This window comes from Armigeres subalbatus, chromosome 3 (assembly GCF_024139115.2).
Source record: "Armigeres subalbatus isolate Guangzhou_Male chromosome 3, GZ_Asu_2, whole genome shotgun sequence".
Lineage (NCBI taxonomy): Eukaryota > Metazoa > Arthropoda > Insecta > Diptera > Culicidae > Armigeres > Armigeres subalbatus.
This window is the reverse complement of record NC_085141.1, coordinates 338,164,820-338,189,510: the sequence shown is the minus strand read 5'-3', so window position 1 is coordinate 338,189,510 and position 24,691 is coordinate 338,164,820. Positions and strand designations below refer to the sequence as shown.

The 24,691-nt window shown below is 41.0% G+C and overlaps 1 protein-coding gene across 1 annotated transcript in view; it reads left to right on the top strand.

Annotated features, from left to right (window-relative positions):
- The first annotated feature begins 16,432 nt into the window (after positions 1 to 16,432).
- LOC134221411 (elongation of very long chain fatty acids protein 4-like) overlaps positions 16,433 to 24,691 on the top strand; it is a 49,706-nt gene continuing 41,447 nt past the window's right edge. The window contains exons 1-2 of the mRNA XM_062700602.1: positions 16,433 to 16,763; positions 17,073 to 17,266. Coding sequence (XP_062556586.1) covers positions 16,703 to 16,763; positions 17,073 to 17,266 — 255 coding nt within the window. The 5' untranslated portion in view covers positions 16,433 to 16,702. The remainder of the gene's footprint in view (positions 16,764 to 17,072; positions 17,267 to 24,691) is intronic.

Here is a 24,691-nt window from a genome sequence, read left to right as displayed (position 1 = left end):
TAGAGGAGACTCCAGAGCACGTGATATTCAACTGCCCTAGGTTTGCGGAGGCACGTAGAAGAATGCCTGCCATAAGGGCGGATAACATCGCAGAGCGAATGTGTCGCGATGAAGGTACGTGGAATGCGGTACCCAGAGTCGTGACGCAAATACTGTCAGAGCTGTAGCTTCGATGGGGAAGGGACCAGCAAGTAAGCGTCGGTTTGGAGGGAAATCCAGCACAGTGAGCAGTATTTGGTCTCGAGTCGTCGGGGCGCCAGCGAACCGGAAGTCTTCTGCCAACCGGAATCGTCGGACCGACCTCGGCACTCGAACCGCAAACCTGCTGAAGAAAGAAGAAGGAAGTGCTTCGGGTATGTAGGACACCGCCAGTGAGGACGTCATCCACCACCGGAACTGTCGGACCACCTCTGCAACCCGAAGACGCAGTCGGCGCAATGCGCGAAAGTGTCCCCTGCGATAGCCGCCGGTAGTCGGGGCACCATCAGTGCGGAAGTTTCCTTCACCGAAACTGGTGGATTACCCTTGACACCCCGGGGGGAGTCAGGAGGATTCGAGTTAGGAAGTTTATGGCACGACCGGTGCGGGATCGAGACAACGTAGCAATGGATCTCAGCAAGCCAGTCGGCGAACTAGCCTAAGTTAGGGGCCAGAATATTAGAAGAAGCGCATGAGAACAGACGCCCCCCCCCCTCGTAGTAGTCGCAGCATCACATGGTCCCGGGGGGATCGAGGCAAGGAGGAAAAGGGACCCGGTTTATCCGGGAGGCACATTTTTAGCAGGTCGGGAAGAGCCCATCCCTGTTCACCTTCGAGCATAGTGTGGATGCTCGAGGTGTCTGTCGCGCAGATTTTTGATGGCCTTAAACCATTGTAAAAAAAAAAGGTTTTCGGGGAAGCTCTCGCCGTTCCCGTCGGAGTAGCATAGATTCGCCGCCGGGGACTATCTGAGTAGGCTGCGAGCACGTCGAGAGCTAGATGGCTCAAAGATGCAGTGGTGCTGAGGCATGAGGAAGAGATACAGTGAGCGTCAAAGATTAAGAGACGCGCAAATTGAATAAAAAATGCTTCGATGAGAAAAATGTAGCGAACTAGCTGTGCTTGCTAGAGGCTGAACACGTCAAGTGCATAAGCACAGCCCCCCTCCGAAGTATTGACATCCAGTAAGTCCCGGAAGGAACAGGGCATGAGAAGAGAGGGTAACTCAACGAAACCTGTTACTTGGGTGGGTTTAGTAGGTCCGGCGGGCCGGCCTTCTGCGACCGCGCCAACCCCACTCCCTGAGTGATAATTTCAGGTGTCTGTAAGCAGATTTGACTTCATCCCACTATAAAAAAACACGCACACACACACACACGCATACAGACATCACCTCAATTCGCCGAGCATTCTATCAAAATTTCGGTCCGCGAAAGGCAAAAAAAGTTCCTTGAAACGAAAATATTTAAAAATAATAGAATTTTATATAAAGAAATCAAAATTTTCCACAAAATAAATATTTTTTTTCCATAAAAAATAAAAACATTCCACAAAAAATCAATAAAAAACAACAAAAAAAAAGAAATTTTTGACAGAAAAATAGAATGAATGCTTTTAAATCAGGGGTCATCCATGGGAAAAATGCTCAGTTTTATAGCTTTAGGGCTACGGCAATCGCATAAGCGCATATGCTGTGAAGTGTGGGTTCGATTTCCGCCCTGGTAAGAAGAAAACTTTCGTGATCGAAAAATTCTCCACTGTCCACTGGGTGTTATGTGTCCTGTTCGTTGGCTCTTGCTAGGTGTTAAGTGTTCAGTCGAAGACGGTTTTCCTGTCTTTTATATTGTTCCATGGAAATTTTCAATTTTTTTTCTGTTGCTCTTCATTGATTTTTTGTGTTTTGAAAAAAAAAGAAATTCTTCTAAAAAATTTGCAACTTTTACTATTAAAAGAGCTTAAATATATTTGGTTTTTTATATTTAATATTCATTTACTCTTGTCATAAGACGAGTTTATACAATCCCATTGAATTCCACCACTTAATTGTATCTTGACAGATACGTATTTCGACCTCAACAGTAAGGCCGTCTTCAGTGTCTCGTACTTGACTCGAGTCAAGTACGAGACACTGAAGACGGCCTTACTGTTGAGGTCGAAATACGTATCTGTCAAAATACAATTAAGTGGTGGAATTCAATGGGATTGTATAAACTCGTCTTATGACAAGTGAAAACATTCCACTAAAAAGCTCAAAATAATTTTCTTATTCATTTACTGTTTTACCTTGCACAGATAGAAAAATCCACTGAAATTTACGCTAAAAATCATGCACATAAATGGAACGCCATTATTAGCGTAATTCCATGCGGGATATAGCCTAAATGTATACAATATTTGACGTGAATCATCAATATTGCATGCAAGTTGTAAGCAAACTTGTTAGGAAGGGCACCATTTCTGCGTAGAAAAGCGTAAATTTCCGCACCTCAAGTTTTACGCGCTGTTTACTTTTCATTATTTCTTTCTGTGTGATTTCTTCATTGCAATTCCTCAATTTTTAGAGGGAGTTTTTATATTAGTCACTAAGTTTGGATTATTAAATCGTTCTTCCATTGAACGGTATCGTTCGATATTTGTGGCGAACATCCATTGATCGAGGCAGTTCAGTGATGCTGGTGGCATCCGTATTTAAAGCCCCGTGTACGTACTCTTATCTCACAGAACAGTGCCATGCATGTGTGCATATCCAAATTAAATTAGTCGCTAATTGATCACACATATCAGCTTCTGTGCCAGTTCATAGCAATATAGATATGACATGCTCAATTACGCAACACCTCAAACACCATCGTACTGGGCATGGATCTCTCATCAATCGCTTTGATAAGTTAATATCTTTCGATCCAAACACTGACTGAAAACGAGGTTGTAGAAATGTGTCAGTTTTTGCGATAACACAGCTGTAAATTTCAAAGCCAACACAGGCAATTTTTTTATACACTATCGCGGGGAATAGAGATAGAAAATACAAAGTCATCCAGAAATCACGTGGTTATATAAAAGAAATTTAGACTCCACTTAGACCTTAGACTTCTTTCTTCACATATTTTATTTGTTGCTAAAAATAAGTTAATTAATACACTTAGTAATAGTACAAACTATGAATAGAAATAAGTCATCTAACGGCAAGGTAAAACATCACATGAAAAACAGCCCAAAAATAATTTTCCATTCGCTTCAAATCAATCTAAGGTTTATTGCCGTTTTGATTCAAGTCCCGAACAGACCCTTTTTTTGTTTCTTCAGATATATGCATCTAAAATCATAAGATATTTCAGAAATCATTTTTGGAAATCATTAAATTAAAAAAAGCGGGACGGTCCACCTAGCGGCGATGATGTCTTTTTCGTATATTATGAAATGAAATGAGAAGAACACACGAAAGATGTTAAAATGGCGCTTGAGGTTTATGGATTCTATGATTTTCATCAATTCTCATTTATTGGCATTAATTTCAAAGCATTGCAGAGGATTTCATACTATTTTTTTTTTATTTTTATTTTTTCCAAAACCTTGAAAAAAAGGTTTTATCAATAACTCTGGAACGCGATGGTCAATCGGGCCAATTTTCTATAGGGGAAAATAGGAAACATTATTACTGACTATTTATTTATCTACTAAAGTAGCGTCACATGATACACTAAACAAATTGTCTATCTCACGACTGTTCTACGATTTGTGGGAACCCCTTAATGACATCAGATACCGGTCAACAAGTGTAAAGTGTCTCGAACACTTATCCTCTAAAAAAAATATTAATTTCTGCTTCCCAGGTGTTAACTTTTCAGCGGGAAAGTTTTTTTCCCTGCTCATATATTACAGATAAAAGCCACAATGAACCCTACATTCTGCGTCACTGTGGACGCAAACGTTGCGGAGTACCCAACCAGTTCAGTAACGGCTTGGTTTTTTACTTCCGATGCATCGTCACACGGTGTAAATAAAAACGACCAAAAAAGAGGCTAATTTTGTCACCACATCGCACCATCTTCGTTGTATGTCCTTCATGCGGAAACGAATCTATACGACATCATATGAATGAGCTGACTACGACGAATTGTGACCATACGATAACCATTTCGCATGCCTGTCTTGCTTTCTAGTACTAGCCACAGCACACATCTAAGCAGCTCCAGGGATACTGAAATGTTTGTGGAATAATTTGCCAGTACGAAGTTAAAATTTCTGTCAAAAGTGGAGTAAAAACAGGAGTTGACTGATTTTTTTTTGTGTATGCGTATTTGAACAACAAATTTCAAACTGCGTTAGATATATCTGGCCTAATAGCAACTCTGAGCAACACCCAAATGACCGCCGCCATAAAGTTCGCACTTCTGGGCAGCACGAGCGTGACACAGTTTCAAAGGCTTGCTTTCTACTATTTCCTAGCCTAGCTACATCCAGTGCCTTCTATCGGTGCTAGCAATGTTGTTCCTGTTTAAGTAGTCGATTTTGGTTTACAAATTCCAAGAACAAAACCAGCCACAGGTTCTAACTAAAGTTTGCAACCATAGAAATGTGCTAATTAACCTTTCAATCTGCTAATGACCGCGCGAAGCTCCGACCAATGTCGATCGAACCAAACCTTGAACCACACACCCGAACAATTTATGATCGGCGCGAGATGATCGATCGTCGTATAAAAAGTTTCACAATTTTCTCCCGCGCTGCCAAATTTCAATTGAACCCCAAATGGCGAATTTCCTGAACCACCCTCACGGACGTACACATCCTAGCGGGTGAGCTTGCACTACTAAGCGACTAGGCGGATAGTCTTTTTACAACAACGCCTTCCGCCAAGAGGTCAAGCTTTTATCACCGCTAGTCACTCGAGCCGCTGCGTCTGTGCACTCGCAGAGCTTGGGGTGGATCAGAGGTTTCTATTGCTGACTGTGCGGAACATTCGACGAAATATGCTCTTAATAAAAGAGCAGTAGCTCAAATCATTAATTAGAATATGGAATGGGAGTTTTCTGAATATGTTTTGATGCTAATATCTCTTTGGATACCAAATGTGTTATAGAACTTGACAAACCGTCAGGCGAATATGATATCAAATAATTTGCTACATCACATTAAAAACTATATGGATTCGCTCGAGTAGTGCCCAACGGGACAAATAGAGCTAAAATAAATAGCTTTAAAAAAATTATAAAAAATGCTTGAAAACGCCATTAAAAATAAGTTAGGAGACAACTACAGTAGCATTGATTAAGTTGTCATTAAAATGCGAGTGCCCACTACCGAATTTCGCGGTGGGCAGTGTAGTTCGCCTCCGCGCTGTACCCACTGGAAACGATGGTCGGTCAACACTAGTTGATAAGACCAGTCGGCTAAATGAGCTACAAACGAGGGAGCGCAGTAGCGCATTGAGGCTGACGCCAGTAAGGTCTCAATTATGGTTCTGGCAGGCACGTCAAGGCTATGTGTATGGTATATTGCAATATTGTAAAGTGAGGGCTGGCAGTCTGACATTCTACTATCTTAGTAGTGCCGGGTGACACCGACTCGAAACGGCGAATGGGATAATGGCTAGGCTGTCTTCCATCCCATAAAACCGTGGCGGGTCTTGTAGCACGCTGCCCAATCCTGCCATCCAGTTTTGCCTACTGGGTAGGAGTAGGCTCAGATGCCCTTTCCTGACTTGCGCTGGTCTGGCTCTGAACACGTAAGTGTCAACCCTCGCATGGCCTCCCTGCTTGCCGCAAGGCAGGCATAGATAACCATGGGATCACTAAAGGCGGCTACTCCCGGGTAGAAGCCATGAACAGAATAACAAAACACGATAAGGACTTGATTGATATAAGAGATAAATAAACAGGCAACAATATCAAAAATTTGCACCGGAATATCATTTAAATATCAATATATGCTATCGATAAGAACAAACTAATGGCACATGATTTGGATCACTTATTACAAATAGCATAACTTGATCTCCTCATGATATTTTAGTGCAAAATATTGATATTGTCGTCTGATATTTTATCTCTTATATCAATCATGTCCATATCTCATTTTGCTATCTTATCAACATTTGATATTATTGAGCTATTTTCCTCTACTCGGGCTCCAGTAGGATTTGGCGGCAGCCGCAAGGGGGACCCATATAGCAATGGATCTTGAAAGACAAAAATCTTTGGAGATAGAGGTGGTGGAGCCCTTTGCCAAAAGGGGTCTAGCGAGGTCCCCTATTAGAGAGGAGGAGAGCGGAGTGACGGTTGCTGCAACTGGCAGTACCGAAGAGTCTCCAGTTGTGGTGGGGAGTCGCCCTGCTTGCACGCCTGGTGAGCCACTACCAGGGATACATCGAGTTCATAAGCGGTAAGCAGAACACCAACAAGGAGCTTAAAAAGAGCCTGTTGGTGCTTCGGCCAGCTGTTCGAGTCGCAAGACAAGTACAGGACGCTTATATCAGGTGTGTAGCGGCAGCAGAGAAGGTAACCAAAGGTATCCATACCAAGGCCCTCTCCTCCCCTAGCGGTGTTACTGCGGCAAAAGAGGCGACCGACACCGCCCTTACGGCCAGTGAGGGCAAGAAAACGCCAAACTCGAAGCGACCCAAACGCGCTACCATTAAGGCTAAACGTCGCCTGGATGGTGCACTGGAGCCTGAAGGGCGTGTGCCCAAGAAGGTGAAAGGCACTAAACAGGCACAAGTTGCTGAGCCACAAGCTGGCCCCAGCCAGCCATTGGTATCCGCCGAAGGGGATGCAAATCCTTGGCAGCTGCCCTAGCAACACACTTGTCATAGACGGGTTTCTGTGACTTATATTCGACCAAATCTAGTCACATTTAAGTCGCTGCAACCAAATCCGTCTGATTTGTGCTGCTCGGGTGGTCAGTAGGGTGCGGAAGTCGAACACCCCTCGACCTGCGAAGAAAGTGAGAGACAGAGGCGAGGCCTTGCTGGTTAAAACCGACAAGGACAAGTACGCCGATGTCCTCAAATCGTTGCGAGCGGCCGATAGCCTATCGGCCCTGGGTCACGATGTGCGCAGCGTCAGACGTACCAAGAACGGTGCAATGATCTTGGTACTGAAGCGTGGCGCGCAATCCAGCGGTGTAGCATAAAAAAAGTTTGCCCAGGAGGTCTTGGGTGACGGCGCTCAGGTCAGGTCGTTGGGTGCGGAAGTGACCCTCCAGTGTAAGCAACTGGACGAGGTTACGACCGCGGAAGACGTCGTCTCTGCCGTCAAAGAGCAGTGCGGCACAGAGGTTGAGCGGTCCTCTGTACGTCTAAGAGGGGGACTCTTTGGTACGCAGGTAGCCGATTGGTACGCCGAAACGATGGCGGAGCCCAAGGGAGCTTAGTCGGTATTACCGGTACGGTCGAGTCCGACACACCAGTACACTTCCTTGTGGTATGCACAATGCACGTGTGCTGGGTTAGTGTGTAAATGCATTCTCCCTTGTAAAAAAACTACCGAATTTCGCTTTGGAATGTGAAAAAAAAAATCGCTCTCAAATTTTGATGACAATCGTTATTGATCCTCAAAATAGATTGTATTTACTGTATAAATACGCATTGGAACTCTTTTTTTTTAATTGAACCACTTTAATTTATGGCACGCTGATAAAGGGTAAAAAAAACTGTCGTATTGTTTTTCTTGTGAAAAAATGATTTGTTCGTAGTTCAAAGTAGAGATGTCTATTTAGTTTGATATTGAGCCCAAATCAACTTGTTACTATAGCAAACAAAAGACGGTTGTCAGAATAACAGCATCTGATTTCTGCCAAAAGATACGTAGGGTTGCCCATAACTGAACGGTGCCCACAACCGAACCTCTTCCCCCAAAGGTGCCGTCGCTATATGAATAATTTGCACTTTGAACAAAACTCGTCTCGGTTCAACCTACCCTTGAGAAGACCCGATTTATTTTTAATAATGCGCCTTCCTTATCACTAGCAGCAATCACTCAATTGTATAGATTTACAAGAAAATGATGGCTTGAGTGCTTCTTCCACTGATTGCCGGTCGAGGATTCATACTTCAGATGCAGCCGTTCACTCAAAATAATTTTCACTTAAGAGTTACATGAAAACATATACGGATATTTTCCATCTAGTTTCGTTTGTAGAAGTTAAATGATTTGTTAGTGATGGTACTCACTGCTCTCAATTCACTAAAAAATGTTATTAAATTTAAGTGAATTGAAATTTCAACAAACACATAGCTTTTAAGTGAATTGGAATAATAGTTTGCGCAATACCCGTGTGAGTGATGATAATTCCCGTCCACTAGAGACGGACGGGACCAAAAATAGAGTTATGAAATAATTATTTCATACTCAAGACTTATTTTTGTAAATTGCTCTCATGATGTTTCTGCACAATTTTTCATTAGCGATTGATGCAAAACATAGACTTCGGTCTAAGTACCCCACATATATATTTTTCATACATTCGTGACAAGTAGTATTCACTAGAAAAGAATATAGATATTGTTTTCTACGTTTTCATTTAAATTTCACTACATTTCTTTTTAGTAGGCATATGACATGTGAGTATGTTTTATTAGACACAAGTAAGGTCTTCATAAATGTAGATTTTTAAAGCCTACCTGATTTTATAGTGGAAATTAAGTGACAATTATTTTGAGTGTTGCAGAAGGAAGGAAGTTTTATTTCTACCGACAGCGTGGGTCGTGTAGTCACCGTCGTCAGCATTAGAGGCCTCGAGTGGAACTTTCTGGCAACATTAACATTAGGATTATCGGTTGCTTGTTTCGCTTCGATGGCGTTTGTGGCGGTCGTGGCAGCGCGGTGGAGTACATTTTGGCATGTGAATAGGGGAAGGTGGGTAGACTTAATCCCCGGGGAGACTTAATCACCCCTAGTTTTATCGAGAACTAAAGTAGTTTTGTTCTAGCGTATTTTTTAGTATAGATCCTCTTATTTATTTATTCTGCAGGGCGGTTTGTATGTTTTGACCTTCCTAAAGATTGTTTTATTGGCCACGCAAAATTTGAATAACTTTTCATAACAATGACCAAATGCTTTCGTTTTTTTACAGCACAAAGCCATGAATATGCTTAATATTATGTACTGATAAAAATGTCAACATTCCATCAAGGTTTTAGGATATTTGGATTTTAAATTATTGCCTCAATATGGGGACATTTGATCCCCCATTAGTCACCCATACAAAAAATTGGCGAAAAAATTCAAAACAATATAAATCTATCCTCAGGCTTCTATTGTTTTGTAGATTTGACAGATTTGATGAAGGGTTGTCAGGAGAAATTATGAATAGCGTAGATATCATAAAAAGGGGATCAAATCTCCCCAAATTTTAAAATTGCATGTGCTGTCGAATTCAATAACAAAAATCGTTCACGTATACGCACAGCAATTCGAAAATTCCGCGTATTTTGAAGGAAAAATATTTTAAAAATCTGAGGGCACCTTTCTAATTTTATCAAAGTAAGTTCTTGGAGAGGGATCAATTTCCCCCGAATATTTTAAAAGTCGATTTTTGACAGCACTCCAAAAAATCGATTGTGTATCAATAACAACAATAATTTAAGGACTGTCATACATCAGTGAAGTTAAATGCTATATTTCTTAGAGAGTATGAGTGGAAGTCGCGTATGTTTATTTATTTTTAACTGTGATACATCGGAAATCAGAAAAGGGGATCAAGTCTACCCAGTCTCCGCTACATTTTTGCAGCCTCTAATTCTGATGCGCGCCTGTGATTGTTCTACTGATTTGAACATTCAACCATCGCGAAGCGATTATCATTTGCACTTTGAAGAAAATTTGTCTCGGTTTAACCTTTTCTTCTTTAAAATTGTGGTTCTGGAAAGAACCGAATTATTTTCCATAATGCGCCTTTCCAGTTATTAAGGTGATTATAGAATGAAGCCATTTTTTTCAAATTCACCACACGTTTACCTACATACATTTCCAAAACCCCAAATCTGGCGTAATAGTTTTCGTACAGTGCCGAAACTCAAATTAAGATTGATCAGCATAACTAAGCAAACGACCTACCATTATTTCAGCCCCATACGCGTTATGATTCTTTCATCTCGTGCTCGTGAAAAAAATATTAGAAAAGCACGTGGTTTATAAAATGGCCGATTTCTGGCTTCATTCTATAATCACCTTAAAAACAACAGATCCAAATCAAAATCTTGAGATCGATTTTCTGATGTCATCCATGCAAATACATTGTTGCAGCATGTCACTCCGACGCGCGCTTCAGATTTTGCTACAGATGGCAACATTTGGTCGCCTAGCGATTAATTTTCACTTTGAACCAAATTCATCCAGGCTTCCTTTGTATAGCATGTTGATCCTGAAAAGAACCGATTAATTTCCAATAATGCGCCTTCCGAATCACTAACAGCAACCACTCAATATTCCGGAACGCACTTGAGGTTCTGCTGCCGAAGTCAAAAATTTTTCGACATAACCTTTTCTTTCTCTGGCAACAAAGCCAGATCCAGAACCATGCGAGAAAATGTCACTGGAGTGCCGCTAACGCGGACGATAGGTACTTGATAATTGGCCACATAATTGCTACAGATGCAGAAACTACTATCATCGATGCTGGGATCACTACCAACGCCATCGTTCTAACCACTCTCTGTAACCACTTCCTTGAACACAGAAAATTACATCATTCTAATGTCCCCGTAATCTAATATTTTTACTGGGTAGGACAAGAATTGAAATTTTTAACAGTTTATCGTATTTAATCAAAAGTTTCAAAGATATTGACAAATTTCTGAAGAGTTTCCTAGTAGATTAATAAATAAATCTGCAAAATCCATCGAAAGATAAAGCCTCTATTAACGTTCAAAATCTTACATGAATTCGTGATGGTCCCCAATTTTAGATTCTGATTTGACAATCTGTACCTTTGGTGCTACCTAGAAGTTCACAAACGGAGACTCATATAATCCAGTCCACTCGAAAATATGTCCACCTTTATACTGGGTTGCACCAAGTGTTTGGTTAAGCACTTGGGCAGTTAATAACTGTGGAAGTCTTCTAGCCTGCAAGAAGGCTGCCTGAATATGGCGAATAATATAATTTTTTATTTCATTCCTCTCCGCCCTGTGTGACACTTTTGTATGGCGCATCTGAACATTTAGTAGGGTCGTCATGCTTCTAGCAACCTCCTAACTCCTCCTTCCCCTCTCTCATCGTTACGTAATTTATTAACGTTCCCTATCAAACAATCAAGATGATGAAGACGGCCAAGCAGTTGATCGTAGTTCTAACAACCATTCCACACAGTGGCGGAAAGCCGGACAAAACCTCAAATTGTTTTTCGTGAAGCCCATATTTTTTTAATTTAACATTTAAGGTACCCCGGGGCAAGTGGGACCTAAAAAAACGCTAGTTCAGCGAAATTGTTAACGCATACTTAGAAAAAAAGGTTCTTCAGAACATTAACCACGGATACATCATTATATGCTTCCTTTGTTGAAGTGTAGACGTATTGGAAGCCATTTATTCAATTACAAAAAATATTGGTAGTGAAAGAAATAAATTCACCTGTAGGACCCACTTACCCCTTCAAACGGGGCAAGTGGGACCTATTCTGCTTTATACTATCGAACGAAACTAATTAAAGGAATGTGTATATAATATTCATATTATTTCTGAGTCGTAGTATTTTTAGATCATGGATGGAGGTTGGTTGCTTGTCGGACTTGTGTTTTGGCTTTCTTGTTGCTAATAATGTTTCAATGTTGTAATGAAAGCAAGACAACAGCCGAATTACTGTTTAACTGTTTCTTGTCTTGCTTTCCATTAGATTACTTTTGTACCAAATATTTTAGGTGGAAAGGATAAGCAAATCTTTATTCACCATTCGATTTATATTTCTCTATACAGAACACGAATTATTACATAAATCAAAACTTCAAAAGAAACGTTTTTATTCAGACAATGCGCAGTGTTCTAAATTTGTAATAGAACGAAATTACCAATTAATATGTTAAGCACTTTATTTATCTGAAAATCTCTAAATCTGATGCAAAGTTTGAAAATAACAAAACACAAAACAAAACCTGCTGACCTTATGTAGAATAAATTAATTATTTGCACTGTAGACGCAAAATATCGTATAGTCATAACGATTGCTCTTCTTATTCGGGAGATAATTTTTGGAATGTAAAATACACATCTATTAATGAACAGTTACTGTTCAATACTTTTTAACAACGAAACCAACGATATCAAACCGCATCTGATTTAGATCCGTATGATATATGAATGTAGAAGTTATTTTTCACTAGACAAAGATCTAAAATGAGTTAAAATTGTTCTATCGAAAATGTTGTTCAATTATGTCCCACTTGCCCCATGTATGTTAAAACTCAAGGGCAAGAAAAAATTGCAAATTTTGGCTTTAATTAAATTTTTTAAATCGTTTTCGATGTCACACAATTATTCAATTGCTTAAACTATTCGCCTTCCACATCAATGACAAATTTAAAAACGACTATTCTGTTGGAAATCCATTGAATAAAAATAAAAGTATTAGCTTTTCCCGGTAGTTTAAAGTCATGATCAAGCAATAGCATTAGCATGGTGCCTCAAATGGTTTTGATTACAAATATTTTTGTGTCGGGTGGATTCGTTGATAGTCCTGCTTCATCTTTCTAGAACATTGTTACCATTAAAAACGTTCATCGATTCATCGGCAGCCATAGTACCCACTTACCCCGTATTTTCACTTGCCCCGGGGTACCTTATGTTGAATGAGCTAGTTCCAAAATTTGTTGATTGTAGCTTGTAAATTAGATTTTTGGTGTGTTGTTGAAGTTGATTCCGTAAAGTCTCTCCCGAACAAATATGTATGGGGAAATGAAATTTGGCTAAACTTTTTTGGGAAAGATTCGAAAAGATCTGGTATTATGTATTAAGATCTTTTTTTTGTCTACTTTCCTTTGGTTAGTGTGGTGAATTGCGCATAGCTGCGCCAAAGCGGGAAATTGACTGGTGCAATGTTAGAATGAGGACGCTGTCTTTGTTCTAGATCCTAGGTCCTGGGCTTGCGGAAGCCCTTGGATAACATAAAGTATGTCGGATAACCATTTTAACCTCAACATGAATTCAACGTTTCAAAATTACTATGTGGTGAAGTTTTGAACGAAATCTCAGGTTTTGTCCGGGATTTGTATAAGGACCCGCCACTCTGTACCGTTCAACGCACAAAAAAGCGATACCCGAAATTGGCAAATATCTACCTTCTGATTTGCTCATCAATACTCATCGCGATGATTTTGTCGGAAGTGATTATAAACAGTACCGTCAACTGGGGGGAAGATGATCATTGAGGTGAAGATGATCATTTGATGTGTCAGTCAAAAGTGCCAATTTTTTTATGAAAAAGGTAGTCAAAAATATTCTTGGTCTGTTACCGAAACCTGATAAGCCACCAGGAGATCCCTCAGCGTACGGACCAATCTGTCTGATAGATACTGTAGGGAAGCTACAGGATAAGTTAAGAAGTCTGAACAGGCTGTCATCGTACGTCGGACAGACGGGCGAGGAATTTGGCTTCCTGAGAGGAAGGTCTTCGTCTGCCGAGGTTGTCATCGAATACAAACAGTGCGGAATCTGCTAATATTCTTTAACTACCAACAGTGGCGCCGGGAGTGCGTGGGACAAGTAGGACATATCCCACGCATGAAAATACCTGGGTAGGACAGTCGAAGCATTATTGTCCTACTCATGATTACGGTACTATGGTGAGAAAATAACATATGGATAACTAAAAAATCTAATAATATCATTTAAACGTTCCAAATTCAATCAGATGTTTGAAAACTTATTAGATGTTAAACTGACAATCGTGGAGGTTTCGGGGATTGTAAAGGAGAACTCTATTCCGAAAACCACCTCAGAGTCTATGAGGAATGCTTTATATTCCAAACAAAACAGAAGTATAGATCAAGGATTAACTTAGAAAAGTCTATGCCACATTATATGACATGTTTTATCCAGCAGATCTCCTGTCTATAAGGCAGAAGTGGTAGTCACTAGACTATCTAACTCATCTCCAAAAGTTAAACTAATCAAGAAACTCGCAAATATGAAATAGTTCATGATGATTGTAGCACATCCGGATGTGTGATAGCAAGCACGGAAATTTGGAGTATCATTATTCTTGCGATTTCTGAAAACCCGTAAATAGTACTGAACACCCTGACAGATTCTTTGACGGTCATAAGCTTTACTTCGAATTCGTTCGTTCGAATTCCTAGAAGCTAGTGATAGTTGATTGAAACCATTAAATATTAATTTATTTTTACCGAAATCCATAATCACTTCTGAAAATTCGTATAGATGTTTGAAGATATTGGAAGATCTTGGAAAAGATCTACGAACTCTGGAAATTATATTATTAGTCATGGCGAGTTTTATAACTTAAAAAATCTCTTGAAATCCGAGAGGACCTACTGAAAGTCTCTGAAATTCTGTTTTTGTCCTACCCACGTCTCGGAACATGACCGCGCCTCTGACTACCAACAATGCCTTGAAGGATATTTCCAGAATCGAGTACTGATCTACGAAACAGAAGAAGGCTTGACTAGCGTGTCCATCATGGCAGGTGTTCCACAAGGATCAATCCCGGGTACACTGTTTACTACTCTCCCAAATTATGGCAAACTGTACGCGAAACTAAATGCAAGATTGCAATAAAATGTTGCAATCTCTGGTTGTGTGTAGAATAAATCTACCGCCGGGAATTATCCGAATCATTCGCGATCGTGATCGATACTGGAGCGGAATAGCTCACCGACTAAGCAGGGAACTAAATGACTCAAGGGCATGCAAAGCCGGTTACTCAAAAAAGGCTGGATCCATCGCCGGGGACTATCTAAATATATCTTGCCTAAACATACCGGTCTCGAGTCGTCGGAGTATCATTAAACCAAGCACCATCTCCACCTGAATCTCTGGATCGTATTCGACCGTTGTGGCGGGTGATCGGTTGTGGGGAAGGTTCCAACGTCGGGGACTATCCGAAAAGTATGCGATCAATGTTGCAGCTGAATTGCTCTGCAGGGAAAAGGAGCAAAAATAGAGCCAAACGGTGCCCGAGCCGAATGGGGAACGACGAAAAGTTTGCCAGAATGGAGAAGGTGCAAAGTTCGGTTACTTAGGAAGGTGCTTAAAGAAAGTAGAGACTGTCTTTCGAAGTTGTATTGGGATGATCTAGGTTCGGCGCTCAAAAAAGTGGGTCTTCCAAAACACGGGCGCTTTGCCATCTTCTAAAATAAAGCAAATAAATCAGCATTTCGAGATGCTACTTGTACTTCTTTTCCTATTATGTACAAGGAACGCGAATCATGCTTCCATTTATACTACACGGGGGTTCAAATCCCGGGACACTATAAAGGATGATTGATGTCAGTCATTTAATTTGAAACGAACGTAAAAACCAAGGAATGTAATTGTCGCTGAAAAATGCAAAAAACAAGCGACAAAAGAGAATAGCGATAACTCTTTGTCCCCATCTGCAGAGGATAAAGACATTGTTGCGTTCCGATTTATTTGCAACAAACATGGAGAGGTAATTGTTGTGAACTTTTCAAACTGCGATAACTTGTTTATTTTAGAAGTAAAACGCAAATCATGTCAACAGATGGTTAAGTTTATGTCTAATCTATGATAATTGATACTAATTTAACCAAAAACATCATCGGAAACCGACTACTTCTCAAAATGCGTGGCAGGCGATAATTGTCCTATTCTGTTGCAGTTTGGGACAAACGCTTATTGCGAGTTGAGTTTGTCCCAACATTTACAAGAGAGGATAATGTCGTTGTCATTGGCAATGTTGTTATTTTACATTCCTTGATCCTGACCGTTGGATGATTGTCAGCATGTTAAATGTTAAAAAGACCAGGAACTGAAGTTTATAGAAAATCCCTCGACACATATACTAAGAGTCATTGGTAAAACAAATGTGTGATCGATTGTTTAGAATACTAAATTCCTTCTAGGGGAACGGTTCGGCACTTCATCTCATAGCTCCTATTTCCATCCCATCAAAAACAAAGCAATTAAAAGGAATTTGGTTTGTTTCTTATTTTTGTGATTTTTTGTTATCAAAAGAAGCGACGAGATTGGTTCTGTATTTCTTTGTTTGCGAGTTTTATTGCTGTTGTAACAAAGAAATATTTCACATCACACGAAAAATCAGCATGCTTTCACTGGTTGCCAGTGAATAAAAAATTAATCTCAGTATGAAATGTTCCGTCGCGTACCAAACCGATGCACCCCTTGCTTACAACGCCTCGATCGCGAACCATGCGTTGTACTGTGTATAGTCGCGAAGCGCCAGGCGAAAGGAACTTGAAAATCATGTCCGAAGGGTATTCTTCCTTCGATCGATATAAGCTTTAGGCGCGCTGCGAGCCGGACTTAGTACCACTGCGGTCGCCCAGCCGTTCTGTTCTGTTCTGCTCAGTTCAGTTTTCCTCGTTTGGAAGTACATCTCGTTCCCGATCATTTCTGGAAAATCGCATCCACCGGATAGGATAGTTCTGCCAGAAGACATTGCGCGCACGCGATTTCGCCCGATGGAAAGTGAATAGCCTGGGCAGATAGGACACACTAATTGAGTGGAAATAAAGTGCATAGGTGCAACATAAATATCAGTTGGTGATCACTTCGCGAAAACAAAAATGTCATTCATAATGGAAAAGCTGTTCAACGGATACAATCAGTTCATTTGGAATAATCGAGGTACGGCGCAGCGATGGCAACTCCTTGAAAGACTGGTTCAAGAACATTGTGCAGAGCGTTGCCCTTTTCGCAACTCAAGTTCAAAGTCAGTGCAGCAAGCAGAAAAGTCTCAATCTTCTTATTCGGATCGTTGAGAGAAGACCGGAAAAGTGAATGGTTGTTGCTGGTTTGGTTACCTTCGAGTCCGTTACCACCAACAACGCTTCCGTGCATATTCCATGTTGCTTTGTCTACACATATTGTTCAAATTGTGCAGTGTGTGATGATGATATTTACGTGACAATTTGTGCTTGTTTGTCCTGATTGCAGATGATCGGAGTAACCACCTACCGCTGATGGATGGCACCTGGCAGGTGCCGACTATCATTGCGGTCTATCTAATGGCAGTGCTCAAGTTCGGACCACGCTTCATGGAGAATCGTAAGCCGTACGATCTGAAAAATTGGATCCGACTGTACAACCTGGTGCAGATTGCCGCCAACAGTGCCTTCTTCCTATATGAGGTGAGTGAAATATTGAAATATCTATTTGGCCCAAAATGTCGGTAAATCAAAAAACTAAGATGCAAATGAATATAAATAATTCGAAAATGGAAATACTGATATGAAATTTGTGAACGTGTCTTGGTTCAACTAGTACATGAAGGCTTGATTTTTTTTATAATTAAATTTCGCATAAAGACACCTTAACGTATTACCTTGAGAGGAAAAACGGTTGCAACATTTACAATTTGACAATATCCATTCATCATTTACATCTCATTTGCTAATATCCACAAGGATATCCACCTGCGTCTGGAAATAGCAAAGCTTTTTGTGGAATTCATCCGTGAGACCCTACTTAACCTTCCGGGACTCGCATGGTCCTGGATCACTCACGCAGTCCCGCCGCACTCACACAGTCCCCCTCCAGCTTTACATCATTTGTAAATAGCTCATTCACTTTAGGCTGACCATACGTACCGTATTTAACGGGACAGTCCCATTTTAAGGCCTTATTGTGCTGTCCCGTCGTATTTTTAAAAATCCTCAATTTGTCCCGTTTTATTAATGATCCTTCCAAAGAGCTCCAAAATAGTATTCAAACAAATTCAGTATTTTAGGCAGGAATCTGAAACCAAATAAGTACAAAGAAAGTGGACGAAACCCATCAAAAAAGTGTTAGATGTTATGTTATTAATGTTGCTTTTTCAAAGAATGCTATCTATACCGTTATGTATTTTCCATGGATCGACTTTTCTTAAGGTTTTTTTTTTAATTAATGACAACAGTCGTTTCTCCGGGAGATTTTTTCATACAGTTTCATATGAATGTTTTTTTCTGCTTATTCCGAATGCATTAAAATTTGGCCAATTTCATCAGTTGATTGTGGAAATCAGGGACAAACATTCTTATTTCCAGATTAATTTCATTTCGTTTTTTTATCTTGCAAAGTAGGTAATTCTCAAATCTGCTTTACCACATATTTTTCAATCGTTTGATTCTTTTCGAAACTTTAAGAATCATTCAAAGTCTTTCTGAATAATTCTGAATATTTCAAAATCAGCCACTGTAAAAAAACAACGACATCAAAAAATAATTTATAAATCAGCTTAACAAAATCGAATTTAAGGCAGTTTCATTATTATTTATTTAATCAGACTAAGGCCGAAGTGGCCTGTGCGGTATATAAGAGTCTTCTCCATTCGGCTCGGTCCATGGCTACACGTCGCCAACCACGCAGTCTACGGAGGGTCCGCAAGTCATCTTCCACCTGATCGATCCACCTTGCCCGCCACCTCGTTGTCGAGAACCATTTTCACCGGGTTACTGTCCGACATTCTGGCTACGTGCCCGGCCCATCGCAGTCGTCCGATTTTCGCGGTGTGAACGATGGATGGTTCTCCCAACAGCTGATGCAATTCGTGGTTCATTCGCCTCCTCCACGTACCGTCCGCCATCTGCACCCCACCATAGATGGTACGCAGCACTTTCCTTTCGAAAACGTGCGCGTTGGTCCTCCACGAGCATCGTCCAGGTCTCGTGTCCGTAGAGGACTACCGGTCTAATTAGCGTTTTGTAGATTGTCAGTTTGGTACGGCGGCGAACTCTATTCGATCGGAGCGTCTTGCGGAGTCCAAAGTACGTACGATTTCCAGCCACTATGCGTCTCCGAATTTCTCTGCTGGTGTCATTTTCGGCAGTCACCAGTGAGCCCAAGTACACAAATTCTTCTACCACCTCGATTTCGTCACCACCGATGCAAACTCGCGGTGGGTGGCTCACATTGTCTTCTCTTGAACCTCTTCCTATCATGTACTTCGTCTTCGACGTGTTGATGACTAGTCCGATCCGCTTAGCTTCCCTCTTCAGTCTGATGTAGGCTTCCTCTATCTTCTCAAAGTTACGTGCCATAATATCTATGTCGTCGGCGAAGCAAAATAGCTGGACGGACTTATTGAAAATTGTACCACTCGTGTTAATCCTTGCTCTTCGTATTACCCCTTCCAAAGCGATGTTGAATAGCAGACACGAAAGACCATCACCTTGCCGTAACCCTCTGCGGGTTTCGAAGGGACTCGAGAATGCCCCTGAAACTCGAACTACGCACATCACCCGATCCATCGTCGCTTTGATCAACCGTGTCAGTTTATCCGGAAAACCGTGTTCGTGCATTAGCTGCCATAGCTGGTCCCGATCGATTGTATCATATGCGGCTTTGAAGTCGATGAATAGATGATGTGTGGGCACGTTGTATTCGCGGCATTTCTGCAGTACTTGGCGAATGGCGAACACCTGGTCCGTGGTGGAGCGTTCGCCCATAAAACCCGCCTGGTACTGCCCCACGAACTCCCTTGCAGTTGGTGCTAGTCGACGGCATAAAATTTGGGAGAGTACCTTGTAGGCGGCGTTCAGCAATGTGATTGCGCGGTAGTTGCTACAATCAAGCTTATCTCCCTTTTTGTAGATGGGACACACGACACCTTCCATCCACTCCTGCGGCAAAACTTCCTCCTCCCAAATCTTGGTAATGACCCAGTGCAGCGCTCTAGCCAGTGCCTCACCACCGTGTTTAAATAGCTCTCCTGGTAGTTGATCAACCCCAGGGGCTTTGTTGTTCTTCAGCCGGCCAATCTCCTCCTGGATTTCCTGGAGATCCGGAGCCGGTAGAATTATGTCCTGCGCGCGTTCTCCCAGGTCCATCACCATACCGCCATCTTCGTCTGCCACATCGCTATTCAGGTGTTCTTCGTAGTGCTGCCGCCACCTTTGGATCACCTCACGCTCGTTCGTAAGAAGGTTCCCGTTTATGTCCTTACACATATCAGGCTGTGGCACGTGGCCCTTACGTGAACGGTTTAACTTCTCATAGAACTTTCGTGTGTTATTAGCGCGGTACAGTTGCTCCGTTTCTTCACGGTCTCGATCTTCCTGCTGGCGGTTTTTCCTCCGGAAAATCGAGTTTTGTCTGTTCCGCGCCTGTTTATATCGTGCCTCGTTCGCCCTCGTGCGGTGTTGCAGCAATCTCGCCCATGCTGCATTCTTCTCTTCCACTAACTGCTCACATTCGCCGTCATACCAGTCGTTTCTCTGATCCGGGGGCACCGTTCCGAGTGCAGCGGTTCCGGTGCTACCAATGGCGGATCGAATATCTCTCCAGCCATCTTCAAGAGACGCTGCGCCTAGCTGCTCTTCCGTTGGAAGTGCCACTTCCAGCTGCTGCGCGTATTCTTGGGCTAGTCTACCATCTTGTAGCCGCCCAATGTTAAGCCGCGGCGTCCGACTTCGACGCGTGTTGTACACCGTCGAGAGTTTTGAGCGCAGGCATACTGCAACGAGGTAGTGGTCGGATTCAATATTCGCACTGCGGTAAGTGCGGACGTTCGTGATGTCCGAGAAGAATTTACCGTCGATTAGAACGTGGTCGATTTGGTTTTCCGTTTCTTGGTTAGGTGATCTCCATGTGGCCTTGTGGATATTTTTGCGGGGAAAAAGGTGCTTCGGACTACCATTCCGCGGGAGGCTGCGAAGTTTATGCATCGTTGGCCGTTGTCATTCGATACGGTGTGCAGACTATCCGGTCCGATGACCGGTCTATACATTTCCTCCCTTCCTACCTGTGCGTTCATGTCACCGATGACAATTTTAACGTCCCGCAGTGGGCATCCATCGTATGTCTGCTCCAGCTGTGCGTAGAACGCTTCTTTCTCGTCGTCGGGTCTCCCTTCGTGTGGGCAGTGCACGTTGATGATGCTATAGTTGAAGAAACGGCCTTTAATCCTCAGCTTGCACATCCTTGCGTTGATTGGCTGCCACCCAATCACGCGTTGGCGCATCTTACCCAGCACTATGAAGCCGGTTCCCAGCTCGTTGGTGGTGCCACAGCTTTGGTAGAAGGTAGCCGCTCTATGCCCGCTTTTCCACACTTTCTGTCCTGTCCAGCAAATCTCCTGCAGCGCCACGACGTCGAAGTTGCGGGGATGTAATTCATCGTAGATCATCCTGTCGCAACCTGCGAAACCTAGCGACTTGCAATTCCATGTTCCAAGCTTCCAATCGTGATCCTGTATTCGTCGCCTAGGTCTTTGCCGATTATATCGAGTCGCATTATCTCTTATATTGTTCGTAATGATTGGTTTTCTAGGCGGCTTATTGGGCCAGCGCAAACCTCCTGTCTCGTCGGAGGGCCGTCGTGTCAGGGCTGTTTAGCGTCCCACCTAACACCAGGACCAGGGCAGTTTCAAACCGAGGGAAAATTTGATCGGATTTCGGTCCTCATGTACTTTAAGGCTAGTTTACAGATCAGGAGCTTGTCTACAAATTTCGCATCCATATGAGTGGGTGGGATTATTTGGACAAGATTCCCGACGTGTGAGGCTACTTTAAGCGTAATTAAAATCAATTTCGATCAAAAATGACTGTGAATTGATTAGATTTGACATTTATTCACATGCGCCAACCTTATTTATGGAAATCTATATACATAAAAATGAATTTCTGTCTGTCTGACCCTTATAGACTCGGAAACTACTGAACCGATCGGCGTAAAATTTTGTATGCAGAGGTTTTTGGGGCCGGGGAAGGTTCTTAAGATGGTTCGAGGCCCCTCCCCGCTTTGGAAAGGGGGGCTCCAATACAAATGAAACAGAAATTTCTGCATAACTCGAGATCTAATCAGAGAACAACTAAATTTTTGGCGAAACGAAGTTCGTCGGGTCTGCTAGTAATTAATATTAAATTTCATTGATGTTCTTTCCTTGTCGATTTTCCTGTTATTCTTATCGGCAGATTTTCCCTCACTTATATTCATGAAAAAGGGTTTTAGCAAGGGAGAGCACCCTATATATTGCTCTCCTCGCATTTGTATTTTGACATTTTTATCTTATAATTATTTTTTATTATCTCTTTAATGCCCAGACTGGCTTTAGGCAGGGGGCATACTTTGACTATTTTTTGTTATTTTTAATTGTTCAGAATTAGAAAAGTGTTTGATATTGATCAGTAATAAAATCTTTAATGCATGTGGATTAAAACAAAATCTAAAAATTCCACTTCTTTTCTCTTCTCTAAAATTTGTCTCTAACTTTTACACGGAAAATGAAAATAAGCCCCATGAATTTTGAAATTTCTACAACGACCATAACGATATTCATCTAAATTGGATATTACACAACATCGGTTTGCTCTTGGAATGTGATGCCTAAAATATAACTTTGATATATCTCGCAGTGCTCAATGATCGTCTCAATAATAATCTGAATTATTTCTGGCAATCAATTGCATATTTGTGTTTCTATTTCTTTACATAAGAATGAGAGACTTCTTTTGAAAGCGTATTAATTCTATTTAAATGAGCGCTTTTTGTAATTTATTAAACAAAGATTCAAGACTAGCATTGCAATACCATTGCATTGAAGCTTTGAATAAGTGATTAAATCCAATCAAACTGTAAAATATTAAGAAAAGAAAGGCTTACCACTTGTTTAACTAACCCGTTTTCAGATTCAAATGATCTTAATGCTCTTACGATAAGAAAGCGTAAACTCCAAACTCGAACGCAACTTTTGTCAAACAGGATCCAGCTGAAATCAGCCTCCGCTTGTGCGTATTTTTAGATAGTTGATGTTCACGCGCTACCCCACACTAAACACAAAGAAAACGACTTATCCGATTGTTTAATCGTGAAGGACACCAGCCTATTTGCTTAATCCCATGAATCAACTAGACACGAAATGCAAACAAACCACTCGCGGTCTTTTGCGAATTAAGCAACATTAAGCATTTTTTTGCATCTGTAATGAGGTAGAGTGCATAATGCATCATCTTTTTATAGAGATGATTATTTTTGCGAGCGAGGAAAGAAGACTTATTTTCATATTCAGAAATACTTGTTAGTGATAACAATATTTCGCAACTCAAGTTAACATTATCGTCTCAACTTATGCATTTTGTATAAATTCCAGCATTACTATACGCATTTGTATATGTTGATGGTTTCTGAAAAAATAATAGTTAGCTCTGTCCATGTTACTACGTAATTAAATTTATTAGATGGCTGACGGGTTTTGTCACGCCTTCTTCGGGTTTATCTGGGTGCACCTTCACTGCCTGTGATCGCTTATCAGTCTTGTTTTCGTAGTTTTCGAGTATTCAATTAATATTTAATGATCATACTTATGATAGTATTATCAAATGCAACGGTGAAATGGAAATGTTTGTTCCGGAACAGTCGAAAAAATATCAAGCCAGTTTGTTCCAGATGGAAAGCGGCCGCATTTCCTTCCGGCAGCAAAATAAATTTTTCGTAAATAGTTAGAAATTTTCCATTTAAAAAAATAGGAAATTGACAAAAAAAAAGGAAAATAAAAATAAGAATATTGAAAAAATAAGAAAAGCAAAATAATTAATTATCTTCTCCATGAACAATAAACGTTTCTAAAGAAGAAGTCATCTATGAAAAATGTTCGAATGTTTCGAAAAAGAGAGATAAACGTGAAAAATCGATTTTTGATGAAGTTGTTTTTACTCGATTTTCTGTATTTACGTGGTTTTATAGGGTGATTTAGGTACTTGCGCGATACGTATCCCCTGCGTAAAAACCGACTTCAGTGTATGGTGTAACATCGATTTATTTATAAAAATTTTGTATTTTTCAATGGAAAATTTTGATTTCTTTATGAAAAATTCCTCTGTAGTGGAATTTTTACTTTTTCAATTGCTAATATATTTCTGTTCTTTGAAAAAAAACTCTATGTTTATGGAAATTTTGGATTATTTTGGGAAAAAAAAAATTTAATTAATTGTTTCCACCGTTATTCTTTTTTTGCAATTTCCTTATTTTTAATGGATTTTTTTTATATACAACTTTAGTCTTTTTCTTCCTCCTGGACTTCTCTGGTGCATCGTTCCCGTAAGCCGATGCCATTGTGGACATTTACCCAGTGCGACAGTAAAGAACTATATCAAGTTTGAAACTCACTGCAAGTTTCCCAACCAACTTTTCAACTAAGTGAGACTAACTTTCCATGGTCAATGCTCGCACAAATTTCGAACCGGCAATCCAAAACTGGGCAAACTACCAAAAACGTGGGGGATGCTGTAGCTCAATCTCGATTGATTAGACTACGTATTCACTGATTATTTGGGTCGACCAGATATCATTTGTTACGTTGACACGCTCCGTTAATAGCGTAAAGTGCACTGCGATTAGCAACGCCACATTACATTTTCCGCTTGGATTAATCCAGATATGAAATGAGCGTTTATATAGCTTCTATAGAGTGGGGCCTTTTTCATAGCATAGCTGTAGGGTGACTCCGGTCAAAGAACTTTTCGAGTTGTAAATTGTCTCGACTTCCCTGGGCAGTTGATTCTGAAAATACTCCAGACTAACCAACTAACCAACAACATCTCTTGATGTTTGAATACAAGTCTCTTTTCCGCCTAAAA